At 48.8% G+C, this 17,129-nt stretch overlaps 1 protein-coding gene across 8 annotated transcripts in view; it reads right to left on the bottom strand.

Annotated features, from left to right (window-relative positions):
• Positions 1-344: 344 nt before the first annotated feature.
• CTBP2 (C-terminal binding protein 2) overlaps positions 345-17,129 on the bottom strand; it is a 130,058-nt gene continuing 113,273 nt past the window's right edge. For all 8 annotated transcript variants that reach the window (XM_084772707.1, XM_084772706.1, XM_084772711.1 and 5 more), the window contains 8 exons: positions 11,317-11,471; positions 10,972-11,116; positions 8,345-8,551; positions 4,898-5,112; positions 4,452-4,582; positions 3,878-4,005; positions 3,526-3,643; positions 345-1,693 (listed from right to left, as the gene is read on the bottom strand). In XM_084772707.1, the coding sequence (XP_084628833.1) occupies positions 1,513-1,693; positions 3,526-3,643; positions 3,878-4,005; positions 4,452-4,582; positions 4,898-5,112; positions 8,345-8,551; positions 10,972-11,116; positions 11,317-11,471 (1,280 nt within the window). In that variant the 3' untranslated portion in view covers positions 345-1,512. The remainder of the gene's footprint in view (positions 1,694-3,525; positions 3,644-3,877; positions 4,006-4,451; positions 4,583-4,897; positions 5,113-8,344; positions 8,552-10,971; positions 11,117-11,316; positions 11,472-17,129) is intronic.

The raw sequence follows: 17,129 nt of genomic DNA, 5'->3' as shown, positions 1-17,129 counted from the left end.
CTTAAGTTCTACTTAAGAGGTAAGTAGAACTTGGAAGTTCTCTGTGGTCAGTGCTATTTTGTAATACTTAAGAAACATTAAATCTTAGGTTATCCCCTCTACCACCCCCCCCCAAAAATTGGGGGGCATATTAAAAAAAACAACAAAATTTTGACTAGTTTTGTTTCTGGAATTAACTTCACTCCAAAGCACTGCTTCATCTTCAGGATGGATTGCCTAATTTGGACTTGTGAGGTCAGACACTGTCACCACAAGAATTGAAAACTGGCTGATTGACAATGTGATGACATCTCAAGGGCTAGCTTTTACATAGGTGAGATGTACTTAAATGTCAGGACTTAACAGAAATTTTAATTACTTTTTATTGAAAACTGCACTGAACGCTAAATGTCCACCTTTACAATAAACAAATACAGTAACGGTAACTCACACTAAAACAAAACATACTTCTGATAGCCATTATTTTTCTGTTTGGGACAATTTAAAGTTTTTCTTTTGTCACAGAAACAGGAATGTACCTATACAAAGGCTCAAAATAGGCCATCTTTAAAAACAAAAAGGCAATGATTCACAAAGACTATGAATAGAACATGTAACTAGCTGATACAAATCTAATAGGATTTGTTAAAATCAGTCACATCTAATAGCACATCTGAAGTGTTCTTGTATAAAATAGCACGTGAAGAAAAGAATTTATCAATGTCTAAAAAAGTGGGTTTGTTCATAGACAATCTGACAAATTACCATAAAAAGTGTTTCCTGAGACATAAGGAAATGCAACATTATTCTTCTTGAACCCTTCTTGTCCAAGACTTTCCACTCAATAAAATAGCTGAGGATCTGAAACTGAGAAAATATATTTGAGTACAAACAGCTTGTGAAACTTAATACTTTTTTCTTTTTGTTCTTTTTTTTTTTCTTTTCTTTTTTTTGTTGGTTTTGTTTTTGCATCATCGAGGGTTTACTGAACTCACAACCAACTTTGCTGCTCAGATGTGAGATCCTTCTGTACAGGAGCTTTTACTTCTTCAATCCTGACACAGGCACACAACAGCCTCCCCATCTTGTCTCAGTTTAATCTTCCTATCAGCAGAGGGGGCGGCAGCCCCTGGAGACCAAAGGGACTAGTCTTGATGGGGAGTTCCTCTCAATTTTTTTTTTATTGATATTTGAGCTCTTGATGCAACATTCTAGAGCAAGTTGCTCAGGACCTGCTGTGCCCAAGGGACTGATAAAGGAAAAGCTCTATTTATTCTTTGTGATTTGATGCACAGATGAAAAACTTAACACACAATAACAGAAGTTGGTCGTTAATAAATCACGTCCTAGTCTTTTCCACACTTCGGAAGCAGACACCATCTTCACTTTTCTAGCTCTTGTAGCTTTAACACTGCAGTATCAGTGATGTCCAGAATCAGTTTAAAAGACCATCAAGCTCCTCCTTAGTTCGTCTGTTTTCTACTGTCTCTTGGTCCCAAGTTTATCTGAACGATTACCTTCTAGAATTCTCTGCTATTGCTCATTGGGGTGCTCTCGATTGTCCCCATGTTTTGTGGGCTGGTTGGGGGAGGGAGCTTGGGAAGGGTGTGCCACTGTGGGGAGGTTGTGAGTCACAGGGATGCCTCCAGGGATGATGCCTTCCATAGCTGCAGGAAGCCCTCCTGGAGCCACACCTACAATGCCTGGTGGATACCTAAGGAACACAGAAACTAAGATTTGCCAAATTCTTGACATCTCCCCATTTCCAGTCAGACAGTACACAAAGGCTTGTTGTTATTAGCTCCAAAGCTGGGCTGGTTTTGTGACTTTAAGGCCACAGGAAGGTATCTGTACATACTAATTAACATTTGTGGATTTTGTTTAAAAAAAAAAAAAAACAGAATCTAAAAGAAAATACATTGTACTGGGTACACTCAAGGTTGCTTTTGGAAGATGCCAGGAAGTACTCAAATTAAATGGGGCTATTTTACCTGTTTTCTCCCTAAGTTCCTATGTTCAAATCCTAATTTCTAATATACTAGGAGATAGAGCTTTGGGGTAAAGGGGACAAAGGGGCAGTCTGCCTCCCAACAGGTTCCTCTATGGGATGAAGTCATGTCTTTTTCCATTTCTGTTTCTTCTGAAAACAGACTTGTGGTTCATTAGCCACTTAAGTCACTGATGGGACAGCTGAGCTCACTAGGCTGGTTGGTCCTATGTTCCCAAGAAAGGGTGACTGGTAGGTAGTTGGTCTAGTGCCTTTCTCTCTGTATGTGTACACATAAGGCCTACAGAGCATATGATTTTTAGGCACAATGTATTAACTCTGATTTTGTATGAGTTACCAAATCCTTTATACCTGAGGTAGCAAAGATGGCATCTCACACTGTCCCCAGCAGTTCAGCAGGCCTGTAGTTCAGTTAAGGGTATTCTAAGCTCTGATCCCTTGCAGCCCATAGAATGGTTCAAAGGAGAGGAGTATGTTAGCAGTTGAAGGCATTGAGTGGGGCTCTCAAGGCTGGGCACTAAGAAAAATGAACAGGGATTGTGATGCTGTGATGGGCACGAGGGCAGAGAAGATGAGATTGGCCCTGGCCTGGTGGCTCACCAGAAATCAAGGAAGTGGGGCACTGAGGGCTTCCGTGAGTTTGAGGCTAACCTGCATTAAAGTGGGACTACGTTATAAAAGAACAGAACAATGCTGGGGTCAAAGATGAGACTGGGCGGAATACACCAGAGCCATGTGATCTGGAAGCAGAAAGCATGGCCTCTTCAGAGCTTTCATTACATAATGCAAACTGAGCCCAGTCCCATCCTTCTAACTTGTTCAGGCACTAGTATTAGAACAGAGAGCATGTTCAAATGTCCTGTCATATTGGTAGCTGGCTTGGCTACGAGTGGCAATATCTCAATGTTACAGGCCACAGTGAAGGACAATTTGGCCCCAGGTGTTGCTAAGTGTCTAGAGAACCAAATGCCACCGTTTGGGTGTGGCTTCTTTCCCCTCTGTACACAACAGAACTGATTTCCCTAGAAGCCAGCAATAATGGTGGAGAGGGATCACAGCGACCCCGACAAATGGCACCACTGCTTCCTTTAATATTTGTTTCATATGAGGTTTTTCCTTGGACAGAAGAGTCAAGCCAGAAAATGTTGGTCTCATCGTTCAATAGGAGGCAGAATCTGCAGTGGGAGATGGGGTTATTACCCAGGTGATTACTATGGAGCCCTTTGCACTCATCTATACTCTGCATAGGCTGATCCTGGGGCTGTAAATGCCCATAGAATCCCAACACTTAGGCTAAAGGGAGGAAGCTCAGAGGTTTGAAGCCAGCCAGCTTGGGCAACACAAACACTGTTTCAAAAACCAAACAGCACCCAGCACCCCCTAGCCCTAGAAAAGTGATTTATTCCAGGGATTTTAGGCACTGAAAGTAGAATACAATAAATATTGAAATGGTAGATTTTCTTTGAAGGGAGGTTACATCAGCTGTGCAGGTCTTATCTCCCTAAGTACAGTACTGTCAGGCACAGACAACTTCTCACCTGTATGTGGCACCATTGAGCTCCGGATGTATCGCTTGCTGGTCAATGACTGACCAAGGAGCTGAAGTAACAAAGAATTCTTTGTTGACACAGTTACGTAAGCTTTCTGGGATGCGACCTAGAGTAGGAAGGTTGTAATTAATTATATGCATTATTTTTTTTAAGCATGTGCTTAGTGTGTGCACCATGGAAGATTCCTGGAAGTCAGGACAACTCCCCTATGTGGGTTCTTTGAAGAACTCAGGTTGGGATGCAGTTTCCTTGATGGCTTCATCCTTAGCCACGAAGAATGGAGTCTTCAGCTACCCTCTGTAATTGGGGGAGGGGGGGCGGGGGGCAGGGGGACACTCACCTGTGATTGCTCGGCGGATTTCAGTGGCAGCTGCTTCCCTCATTTCTAGTGATGCTTGTTCACTGTACCAAGCTGTGTGCGGTGTGCAGATGAGATTTGGTGCATCCTTGAGTGGGCCCTGAGCAAAGCTGGGGGAATGGAAATGTACTCAGTAAGACTAGGAAACATTTAGTACAATTACTACTCATTATGGGAGGCCTTGAGGCCATGTGGAACAGTATCTGTGTGTTAGCAGGGAGCAGGGGAAGCCCAGTGTCAGATTTCATTAGGGTTGGGAATTGGCAAGTCCTAACTATGGGAACAGGTGTGGGGGTAGTGGGTGGGGGCTGGGGAACCCACTTAAGAGATTCCTTCTAGCCAGAATGAATACTCTAGGGTCTGTGGTTGCTGGTTTTTTTGTTTTCTTCTTTCTTTTGCCTCTGCCTTCAACAAAACAGTGACTCTCCTACGCATCATGTGTACCCAGGAACTTGTGTTATGAAGTGCTGTCAGTTCCAAATGCCGGATCAGATACGGTATTAGGCCCTCCAGGTTCCCAGTAGGAAGCTAGAAGCAAGCTCTGCCACACACATACCTGAAGGGCTCGGACTCATGCACATCCAGGGCAGCTCCTCGTATCCTGCCCTCTTTGAGGGCCTGAGCTAAGGCTTTCTCATCCACCAGGCCACCACGGGCTGCGTTCACAAGGAATGCTCCTTGTCTCATCTGCAGAAGGAAGGAGAAGATGGCTACACCCCACGGCTACAACAGCAGGAATCTCTGGAATGGAAGCTGACAAGTTGCAGGCTAGGAGCTTTGTGGGTCTAGTGTTTCCATAGACAAAGGAGTTGGAAACAGTCCCATCAGGACCACAGAGTGCACTTGCTTGACTGCCTGAAGTGATGGATGGGAGTCAGTTGGGCCCTAATCCCTATTACTGGTTTGTCCCAGGGACACTTCCTGAACTTGACTATGCCCATGGCAAGTGCTGTTACAAACTGGCAGAGTGTAAGCTTGGCCTAAGCAAATCTTTCAAATTACCTGCTTGATAGTGAAGTCATTGATGAGGTGGTGGTTATGCTCATTGAGATTGCAGTGCAAGGAGACACAGTCGCTCTGATACAGCAGGTCCTGTAGGGTGTAGACCCTTTGCACGCCCAGAGACCGCTCTATCCCATCCTGCAAGTAGGGGTCATAAAATATGACGCTGAATCCAAAGGCCTTGGCTCGAACAGCAACTGCCTGCCCTGTGCGACCTGTACAGAGATAGAATGTCCAGGTGAGTAAGGCCTACAGATTCTGTGTGCTGTCCCCTTACTCTACCACAGGGCCTGAGATTATTGTCCTTGCTGGGAAGTGCTACTAAGTTACCATGCCAAAGCTGAATGTGGCCCCCTCACACAGTGAGGTTTGTAACAGCATGTATGCCTGCACATCAGAAGAAGATACCAGATCTCATTATAGATGGTTGTGAGCCACCACAAGGTTGCTGGGACCTTTGGAAGAGCAGACCAGGCCCATACCAGCTTTAAAACAAAACAAAACAAAACAAAAAAAAAACCCCCAAACTTTTAGAGTTATATGTCTTGGGTCTGTGCACTTAAGTGCAGGTACCCAGAGTCATCTGTGCTGGGTAGTCTTATGTCAACTTGACACATGCTTAAGGTATCTGAAGGGAGGGAACATCAATTGAGAAGAAAATGCCTTCCCAGAGCTGGAGTTCCAGGCAAAATGTGAGCTGCCTGGCGTGGGTGCTGGAAATTAATCTTGGGCCCTCTGAAGGAGCAGCCCACAATCTTACCTGATGAACCACCTCTCTAGCCCCAAAGGATTCTTTAATAATTATTTACCATGGACATTTTCAAACCAATACCCAATCAGAATGTTCTAGTGAATGCCAGGTATCCTTTCAAGTCCAAGCATCCCCCAAATCCTCTGGGCCCTGTTATTTCTCTCATTTTTGTTTGTGTGGTAGGCTTTTTAAGTGCTATTCATTGTTGCTCTCAATATGTGGACATCAATGTTTCTAGCCTAATGTCTGCTGGATTTGCCTCTATTGGGGGCAGGGGGTTGTTACGATGGTCAAGACACCACACCATTGCCCTAAGGCTGGATGGACTCTGAGGCCCAGTTCCAGCATGTAGTACAAGATATTCCAATTTATAATGGATGTCAGATCGCAGGCCAGAAAAGCACTCTGAACGGCACAATAGCTATCTTTTGCTCTAGCCCACAGATCCTCTTTAACAGTACTTCTGGCTTCACCAGTCTTTAGCTTTGAAAACAAAATAGTTTGATGGGTGTTAGATTGGACTTCAACTAGGCAGACTACAAAGTACACCTTACTCTAAAACCCTGACCCTGTTCAAGCCAGGCGTGGTGGCACATGCCGTTAACCCAGCACTCCGGAGGCAGAGGCAGGCTGATCTCTGAGCTTGAGCCCAGCCTGGCCTACAGCAGAGTGGGTTCCAGGATAGCCAGAGCTACACAGCAAGACCCTGTCTCAAAAATAAAAAAACACCCCCCCCAACAACATGTGTGGGCAGGGGTTAGTGTGATGGCTCAGTGGATAAAGGTCTTTGCTACCTTTGTCACCAGAGTACAGTGACTAAAGATGTGCACCACAGAGCCAGGCGCCTGATGTTTTTTATCTGTGTCTCATCCAACTTCAAAAGAATAATAAAGCCAGAGAGAGGGACAGCTGTGGTGTTAATGTCACTTTGAAGACACAGCTGATCAGGAGCTGGACTAGCCACATGCAGTGTTGGAGAGGAGCAAGCAAGACTGGACAGTGGAAGAAGGCAGGAAGTGTGGCAGTGACAGGAACTCAGGGTTACCCTTGAAATGTGGGATTGAGGGACCATCATGTAGTCCATGCCCAAGAGGTTAATGGGTCTTTCTCCTAACTGGGCGCCTGGCCTCCTCTACTGTGACCTGAAGACTTTTTTTTTTTTTTTGCAAGTTTAGGGCCTCAGAAGGTGGCAGGTACCCAGATCACCAAGCCGGACCTAAAACACCCCATTTTCAGTGGGCGTGTCTCATCTATTCACAGATTTTCTTCAACTGCCTTCTACTTTAGACTCACAGAGCTTCTGACTAAAACACTGTCAACACGAGTCCCTGTAGACCAAAACTTTGGCAGTACACATACAGGTAAGCACAGACCCTGTATAAAGGTGGCATGAAGTGTCCCAGTTTTCAATAAAACACATTTAAACCATGCCCTAGTGGTATCGAAAACCTCATATGCCAAATGAAAAACAAATGCAAATTCTGATAGGTAAATATCTAGACAATTTTTATCAACATGGCAGGCAGCCTGAGAGACCTCTGCTCAGTGCCAGCTTCAGGTTCACTTCAGACTCTGCTGCTTTTTAGCAGAGATAAGGGGGTGCTCTCGGTCCCCACCTGGCTGGCTGCAGCTCTAACAGGCAGCCTCCAAAACAGCCTTCCTCCTGTCTGTCCTCTACAGTCCTAGGGGCCAAGGAAAGTCAGATCTGTTCAGGGAGCCATGAATGGAGGGGAGCTAGCAAGAAGGCTTGGGAAAGCTGAAAGACGTACTCAGCAAACAAAAACTGCGGTTAGACACGCATGTGATGGCTGTAGCTGACAGCCCTAGAAAGAGGGCTGTCCACAGGCTCTACAGCCTCACCAGAGACCATCCAGGCTCCCAAACCTGGCGGACCACTTAAAAACCCCAGGAAGTACAGGAGGGTACCAGCAGAGGGTGCTGCAGTGTTTTTTCATGGTGCCTGCATTTCTGTAGACTCAGGAACCAGAGCATCAGACCCTGACTGCCCTAGAGAGGCCGGGGCCTCATACCCTGCCCAAACATGAGCAAACGCTCCCTCTTTCCAAGCTGCCTCTCAGAAGCCTAGACCCTCAGATAGCTCTGACCTAAAGGTGATGCAAATGGGAAATTTTCTGGAACTATCCGGTGTGTTCCTCATGCTGCCTTCATATCCTCTGGTGCTACCTCATGCTCTAGTTACAGAACCAGAAGTGGAGGCAGCTAAGCAAAGAATTCCCTGTTGGCTATGGAGTTGGTAAATAGTGGCAACCACCTGAGGGGGGTGGAGGGTTCCTATTCAAGTTCATGTGGATAACAGTAGGAACACACGTGCTAAAGACTCCCAGGGCCTCTGCTCAGGTTATCTCCATGGCAATAACCAGATCCAGAAAGATGTTGTGGCCCATTCTCACAAGAAAACTTCAATACCACAGTCTGGCATTACCCTCAGGCTTGAATCCCAAGTGGCTTCATCTGGGGGGAGGGGGGTGCTACCTGCATTCAAGGGCCTTCAGGACCCACACGGCCCATGATGCTGATCCACCACACAGCCATCCCTTTCCCCTCTGCTGCAGGGAAATTTACCAAGCACATTCCTGCTTTGTTACTGAGCAGCAACAAAATACTGGTGTAGAGCAGGCCCAGACCTTGGCCCTTTACCTCCCCCATGCACTGAGTCCATCCCAAGGGGCACATACCAAAGCCAATGAGGCCCAGTGTTTCTCCTCGGATCCGAGCAGCTCCTGAGGCCACCTCACGGATCTGTTCCACGCTCTGTACCCGCGTGCCTTCTCGCAGGGCCTGGTACAGCCACGTATTCCGCCGATACAGATTGAGGATGTGGCAGACTGTTGAATCAGCTGTCTCCTCCACTGCAGCAGATGGGATGTTGCACACAGCAATTCCTGAAAGGGCAAATAGCCAGGCCCACAAGTGAGCAAAGCTCCAGTATTCTCAGCTACTCTGGTTAGAAAAACTCTGGTCTCATGGGTTGGGTCATTATTAGTCATCCCTCAGTGTGATTCTCAGTAGTTGTCACCACTACACCCAAATCCAACATGGCCTTTGAGTTTAAGTCTTAGCTCACTGTCAGCCTAACTGCCCCCTTTCCAGCTGTATTCTGAGGCAGAAAGCCAGTGGGCCCAGCTCTACCCTGTCAGGACTTGAAGTACAGAGGACCAGAAGCCCTCTCTCCAGATCTGTATTGGTCCTGCAGACTGGACCTATGCATTCTAATGCAGGCACCAGCTTCTACTCAGTAGCTGCGGTTACTAGGTTGCAATGACAGGAGCACAAGGAACCTTGAGCTCTGGGGACAATCTTTAGTCGTCATAGGAAAGCCCAGTGGCTCAGTGCTGTCCGCAGCTGACCGATGAGAACCAGTGCTAGCAGGCCCCCTATGTGATAACAGCATGGTGGGGGTGGGACATGAGGAAACCAAGGCAGGATAGGATGTCTACTTAATCCAAACCATAATGCGCATGTGTGGCTTCCTGGCTCTGGTGGAACCCAAGCCCCAAAACAAGTGGAGTTATAACTGGGTTTTAACAATGGACAAGAAGAGGAACCATCTTGCCAGAGATAGCAGACAACTGTCCTTTGATCATTTGTGGTGGGCCTTCTGTAGAGACACCAAAAAACTGTGGACATGTTCTCCCTGTGGGATTACTCAGGGTATCCTTTTCAAGGGCTAATTTCCATATGGTTTTGATGCCCACTGAAAAAGGTCATAGGTATATAAGTTGCATAGGAGCCACTGTCTGAGGACAGGGCAAAGCTGTTTGTTCCTCTGTGTTATAAATGTTCTCTGCAGTGTCAAGGTCAGGAGCGGATTTGAGCCTGTCCCACCTCTTAAGTGCTGCTTCTGTGGTCCACAGATGATGGGCTGCCCCTACAGTTACAGAGGGCTCTGCACAGGCCCAGGTATGCATTACCTGCAGGGTCCAGTGTCAAGTGCTTTGCTTCTGCACAAGTTCAGTTCTAGTCTTGACACACAAGCATACTTACGCCATGAAAACAACACTTTTTTCTTTCTTTCTTTTTTAGGAGACAGGTTCTCAGTATGTAGCTAAGGATAGCTTTGAACTTGCTATGCAGACCAGGATGGCTTTACACTGAGAGATCTGCCCACCTCTGTCTCCCCTATGCTGGATTAAAGGTCTGCACCACCATGCCACATAGTTAAAATTCATGCTTGTGGCTTTCACCCAGCACGTAGGAGGCAGAGGCAGGCAGAGTTCAAGGCCAGCCTGGTCTTCAAAGCAAGTCTAGTACAGCCAGGGCTACACAGAGAAACCCTGTCTCTGAAAAACCAAAAACCAAGCCAAACCAAAACCAAAACCAGAGAGAACCTCATGTTTGTGGCCTCACACCTTGCCAAGTCTCTTAGCTGCCAAGGAGGAGCTCAGAGATGCAGTAACTGGAAATGTGCATGCCTGGTCAGGCTGGGGATGGAAGCCTGTTTCCCCCAAGACTCTAGAGGACAGCATATAGCTGAATATGGCTGCTTCTCCTTTACCTGAGAGGTCTCCCATCTTTCCCTGTGGTCCAGGTCCAGAAAACATGCTGCCCTAAATGCAGAAACTAAAAGCCAAAGCAAGCACCCATTTCTCTCAAAAGTGCGGGCTCAGACTGTGAAGGGAAGGTTGGATCAATCAGTGCTGCCTAAATTGCCACCAGGGCAGGCATATCCCTGCACTATGACAGAATGGCCAGGCCTAGCTTAAGGCCTGGTGCAGGCCTGTGTGAGGCATTCCACACACCTACCTCTCCTCTCTAGGAGTTTTAGGGGCCATTGGGGTGAGGAAGGAGCAAGTGGCAGGCCGAGGCTATGGGCATTAACCATGCCAGGCTGTTGTAGTGGCCGAAGCTTGGGTTTCCAGCTATTGTGAGGTATCTCTTATGAGCCTCATGAATACAGGGGAGGCACACTTTAGATGCATGCTGTGACTCCGAGCCCTCTCTTGATGATCTCTTAAGCCCAGTCTAAGTGTCTTGGGCCTCTGCTGACAGTGTTCACCAAACCTTGTGTGGGTGCAGAGGGAGTGCCCAACGCCATTCAGGCACTCCACCTTCGTGTCTGGGTTTCTACCTGCCGCCCCGGTTTTCTCTGGGAAGCCCCCTGGGCACCGGCACCAACTCACCAGTCTACTGCTTATCTCGTCAAGACCTTCCAGCCCCTGAGCCTGCTAGGAACACTGAGGCAGGGGGATGCTACCACTGCTTGGGAAAAATGGAAAGAAGATTCCCCCAGGAACCGACCTCCAAGACAACTGCCTTGCCTTCTGCCCACTGAGCATGGCTCCCAGGCAGGAGCGTGACTCACCGAGCTCGCCAGCAGCCTTGATGTCCACGTTGTCATAGCCACTGCCAATTCTCACGATCACCCTCAGAGCCTTGAACTTCTCCAGGTCTTCCCTGGTGAGGGTGATAGTGTGGTACATCATGGCTCCAACAGCTTCATTCAACACCTGCGGCAGGGTCATGAGGCACACGTCAGAGCCCCTGGGGACCCACAGAGACTCCTCTAGCAGAATGGAGATGTGGCTGCACGGTGCCTTGCCGAGCAAGGGCTGGAGGGTGGCTCAGTGGGCTAAGGGTATCAGGAGTGTGTTCGGCTGTTTACGCACATTGGCGAGGAGGGACCCGGGTAGGGTGGGGCATAACCCACCTTCTCATGGATTTCCTGAGTGGACTGTGCATCGCAGAAGGCCACAGTGGCCAGGTCCTTCAGGATGGGCATCTCCACAGTGCAGTCTCTGCCATCCAGCAGTGCCACTAGGGGGCGGGGGTGCAGGGGGCCGTTCATGATCTGGGGGCGGATACCTATAAGGAGAGAGGGGAGACTTGTGGTGAGTACACTGTGCTAAGGGCTTGAGAGGACACCATGGCAATCTCAGTGGTCAATGCCAAGGCAAGCCGGCACCAAGGAACAAGCCCAGGGCTCTAGAGCCATCCTGTGCATCTGTAGTGGCTGACAGGCTACCATCTAAGATGTCCATCCAGAGTCCCAGAGCACATGTGTTACCCAGGTAACACACTCCAGGTTGCCTAGCGATCAGTTCCCTGAGTTGGGCTCCTTTTTCGTTGGTGAATCCCATCATTTGCTCGTCGCCTAGGGTGAGGCGGGTCCGTTGTATACTTGGTCAAGGCCTGAGGTATGAATCCCGGTGGAGAAACCGCTAATAGGGCAAAGGGGCAGTAAAGAGACCTGTTGGCTGGGGAAGGGTGCTGAATGGGGATGGCAGGGTAGGTGGCAGTGGCACCGCGGAACCTGGCATAGTAGAGCTGAAGACCAAATTTACAGGACCCGCCTGGCACAGGGTCTGAGGAGGACAACTGGGAAACTGTCCGCTGCATATCGGGGACACAAACTCAGAGGTAGAGCCCCAGTGATCCCAACACACTGGCGTGTCATGGGTACAACTCAGTGTAAAGTACATTAAAATGACACACACATGACCCTCAGAGGTGGAGACCAGTCTTCCAGTTGGCCTCAGGACTCTTTTCTTCAATGGCAAGGGGAATTTGGTGGGGGGATGTAAGCCCAAGGCACAATGGTAAATGAGGATTCTTTCTGAAATGGAGTTTAGGCTCCCAGTTACTAGACATTGCTCAAGGCTCTCCCACACATCCAAACCCCAAGACTGACAGGGACCTGCCAACACTGTCGTCACCTCCAACCTTCCGGACTGGGGAGACACCTGCTGACAAGGGGTTTAGGGACTATTCAAAATGATAATGTTGTCCCTCTGTCCAACAACAATTAGGCTTGTTATGGGGACCTGGCCAATGCCCTGCTGCCGCCGCCGGCCTACCTATCATATGTGGGGCAGAGAACTCAGCCAGTTCCCCTGGTGCCAATTACTAACTGGCTCCAAGATTGCCTCCATACAAGATGGGCCTTGCTCATGTGTCCAGGGCCATGGTGCAACAGCTCCTGGCCAGGCTGCTGCGGGGGGTCCCTGGGTATAAGAGTGCTTAGGGTTGAAGCCGCTCCCAGTAATGTTTAACTTAGAGAAAGTCAAAGGCAACACCAAGCTGAGTTCATATCTGTGCTGGTCACTCTGGAAAAGCCAGGTTCAAGTTCAAGGCTCAAAGGCCTCGTAGACCAAGTGACCTCCAGAGACACACCACTTTACTACGTGTATAAAGTTGAAGAAGGAAGAGAGTCCATTCCTAAAATTGGTCTGATCTGGCTTCTGTTGCTTGCAGCGGGTAGAGTGATGGGGCTCGGCAGCTAAGTGCACGTATTCTTTCAGAGGATCTGGGCTCCCCCTTCATTACCCCCACATGCTGGCTGATAACCACCTGTAACACGTTCTAGGAGCTGTGGCACCCTCTTGTGGCCTCCACAGGCACTGCCTGTACTGATGCATATACGAACATATACAGGCAAACAAAAACCATACATATAAAATAAATAAGAACCTAGCTGCTGCCGGGCGTGGTGGCACATGCCTTTAATCCCAGCACTAGGGAGGCACAGGCAGGCAGATCGTTCTGAGTTCGAGGCTAGCCTTGTCTACAAAGTGAGTCCAGGACAGCCAAGGCTATACAGAGAAACCTTGTCTTGAAAAACAAAACAAAATAAAACAAAAACAAACAAACAAAAAACTAGCTGCCTTTGGATTTCACGAATTGGGATACTTTATTCCGAAAGCAGTTAATCTTTGTAAAGTTGGCCATACTGGGACTTTGGTCCTTGGTAGGGAGTAAGACTTTTGATCGCTCTTCAGAGAATGTTATAAAATGTAAGTAAGCCTGCCGCGCCCCGCCCCCCCCGCCCCATGGGTGATGTCTCCTCTGTACACTCTTACCACGCTGCTATCTGCGGTTGGCACAGAAGCTGGTGGTGCACTCTGGAAGTCCTGGTGCCTTACACAGGCCAGGCTGGGTCAGGAAGTCAGGGAGCTCCTGGGTGGCACCCACACAGAGCCTGTTGTATGCTCAAAAGTTAGCTGCTGGCGTTCTCTAGATGTTTTCCATCAGCTGCCCTGATTTTCTGGGTTAAAGTCAGACTGTCCCCTGCCTGACACTACTTCTAGACTAATCTGCTGTGCAGCAGAACCTAAGAGATACACACCCAGGAATGGCAAGGTCAAGTCAAGGCAGTGAGATGAACAGGAAGTTAGTTCAAACAGTCCCTATAGAGATTCCAAGATAAAAATGTATTGTCCATAGAGTGCTGCCCACCTAGCAAGAAGCTGAGTCTGTAAATGGGCTCATCACTAGCTCGAGACCCATGAGATAACCTGGGAAGTCACTGAGTCACACGGCCTCATCCACAAAAGGTGGAACCAGCAAGGGAGATCCAGGAGCCGCTATCACCTGCCAGGTAAACTCAGGAGACCCAATTGAGACTCTGCAGCAACACAAGACAAGCTTGGTATAGCTTCTCCCTGATTACATGGCCACTTTCCAGTATGACCAGACCCTCTTATTCGGGCACAATGCCCTCATTTCTAGAAGAGTAAAATCAGAAGGTGGGGGGGGGGGGGCGTGCGTGTGTGTGTGTCTGTCTGTCTGTCTGTCTTGGGTTTCACAATACAAACCCAACGTTGGGACTTAGGTCTGCGTAGGGACTAGACACTGACAGACGTCACCTGAGCTCCTACGTGTGGCTCAGCCTTAAAGCAACCCCAGCCCGTGACTACATTGCTCCGCCAACACATTTAAGCACATTATAGAACTCTTTCAAGCCCGCCGATGCAGGGATATACACAACAGGAAAAAGATTCTGAGAGCAGTAAAGATAGCAGTGGGCAGCCAATTCCGACAGGATATCTTGCTAAGAGTCACACTACTTTATGTCACACCATTTCAAAGGTCAGAAGAACCACAGCTTTTGTTGGCACAATTCTGAGCTAAGAGGCCTTGTGGACTCAATGCTCAGAACCAGTGTGCACCACACCGCACCACAAGGCCTGCTGAAATCTCCCTGCCAGGGGCTGGTGACCTTGACCTCTCTTGTAATGAGGAAAGGAGCTTAAAGGTCAATGTTTACCCACCACAGAAACAATATGAGGCTGCAGTGGGGGGTGGGGGGGGGGGCGCGCCTGTGAGGCTACACCCCAGAAGAAAGCAAAGACTGCAGACCCAAGCCTAAGTCATCACAACAGCTGCACAGCAGGGCAGTGGCCTGCTTAGAGGATCTCATAATCCCCTCAAACCCGCGGACTAAGCTGTGATGGATTCTGAGAAGAGTGTACTGTAAATGCCTAGCAAGAACAACTACTGGCTGAGAGGTGACCATTATTTCTAGAATGATCTGCTAGGGAGCAAAAGGTTAACAGGTGCACCCCGGAAGAGCAACAGAGTCAGGACCATGGTGAGCCCCACAAACAGGCAAAGATGCTGAGACATGACTAGCCCACTACTACTGCCCTGGAGGAGCTTGTCACCAGCCCTTTCCAGGACAGACTGAGGCCCCTCTTAACTCAGGAGGCTAGAGTGTTCTCTGAGTGAGACTAGGAGGGGAGGCTTGAAGCTGCCGCAGCTGGGGTTCCAGGAAAGGGATGGGCAGAAGAGAGCCCTGCTAAGCTGGTCGGGTTGCTTAATGCATCTTGTATTTTGGTGGCTGACAGATCCCAAATGAGAAGTGTCTATCACCTCATCCCTCAACAGGTGCATGGCAGCTTGCTGTTCCAAATGCCTGAGCCATGGCCGTGGGCCCTGAAGGCTTCCTGTGTGACGGTGTGTGTGTGTGTGTGTGTGTTCAGAATGAAAGCAGAGCCCTACACTGATGAGAAATACTGAGATTTCAGTTCACTAATAGGAAACCAGACTTTTGACTACCGTGTCACCTCAGAAAAAGACCAGCATCTGTTGTTACTTATCTTGACACACACACAACCCTGGGATGGACATCTATCTCTGCAGCTTGTCCAGGGAGTTCACCCTTTCTGGGACAGCTTTGCCTGGGTGACTTTGATACTGTCATCTGCCAGTCTCCAGCAGCTGCTGGTACTCCGGAATGAAATGTCTCCTAATGGAATCCTCCTTGTCATAACAAGCACAGACTTTTTGTGGTCCCTGAAGAACTTTATCAGAAACTGACCAGGAATGGCATGCCAGAGTGCAGTGCCAAGGCCACAAGTTCTGTGGCTGTTTTTGCTAAGATGTTGACTGCATGTCCCATTCCCTGGTGGCCTGCATCGACAGGGTGGTCCTTGAGCACTGGGGACAGGGACGGGCTGAACCGGTGAGACCATGGGCATTGGGCTTGTGGGTCCAGTTGTCTCTAGGTGTGAGCGAGGGTGGTTAGTTCTGGAAGGAACATTTGTCTATAAGACTATTTCACAATCAGCAGGCTTCTCTGGAGAAGGAACACCCGTGTCCTCCTGCAACCTTACTCTGTGACCCCATCACTGGCCTTCACATATGAGCCTGTGCTGCCTCAGCCTCTTGTACAGGTCGCTGTGACACCACAGCTCAGAAACCTCACAGAACTTGGGGGTGGGGGTGGGGGGGTCCTGCTATCTAGCTACCAGAACTCCGTGAACTTGCAGTTGGGGACTCTGCAGTATCACTGGTCAACCCTGGTCCTGTGGGCTCACTTTACCTTCTTTGGCTGCTGTGAGCGCTGTGATGTCAGGCTGAGGATACCAGGGGTAACGGCTGCCCACAACCTTTCAATCAAGGCCTGGCCGGCAAGGTCATGGGCTGGGTCAGGGGAACCTGCTGCAAAGATCCTGGAGAGTAACCGCCCTCCACTGTGCAGGAAAAGGCAGTTAGTTGGGGGAGGGAAATGCAGCTCTGTACAGCCCCTTGGGATTCTCTCCTGAGGCACAGTCCCTGACCCCATGTGGCACACATTCCATGATATGGTAATTAGACTGCATACAGGACTTCCTGGCCTGGGGACCAGCACGAAGGCAGAGAATGAACAGTAAGCCTCATCCCCAGCCACGCTGCCAGCTACTTTCCCATAACTGGTTTGCAATAAACGTTAAAAATCAAAGAACTTTCTGAACAATGAGACAGGGTCTCATTATGCAGCTTAGGCTAGCCTGGAACTTGCTATGTAGCTCAAGTTGGCTTCAAACTTGCTATCGCAGAGTACTAAGTCATTTATTACGGTGAAATAACAAAAATCACACACCCACAAGCCGGAGCACACATGAAACAGCAGGCCTGCGCTGTCTAAATGGTCTCAAACGGAAACGAAGTCCCTCTTACCAGGCCCTCTTGATACAAATACAGGTTTTAGTGTGCCCCCAACTTTTCTTTTTTATTTCTTTCTCTCCCCTCCCCGGCCCCCCGCATATTTGGTTTATGGTTGTGTAGTCTTGGCTGTCCTGTACTCACTCTGTAGAGCAGGCTGGCCTCAAACTCAGAGATTTGCCTGTGCCTCCCCAAGTTCTGGGATTACAGGTGTGTTTCACTGCACCCGGCTTCTCCCCCACTTCCTTAAGTCTTTGCTGGCAGAAGCAGGTTTTGATTTTCCAACATAAAAAGCGAGACTGAGAGGCAAGCAGCCTC

The sequence above is a fragment of the Acomys minous genome, assembly GCF_964271855.1.
Source record: "Acomys minous genome assembly, chromosome: 2".
Classification (NCBI taxonomy): Eukaryota; Metazoa; Chordata; class Mammalia; order Rodentia; family Muridae; genus Acomys; species Acomys minous.
The sequence above is the reverse complement of the archived record's forward strand: the minus strand, read 5'-3'. Positions and strand labels throughout refer to the sequence as shown.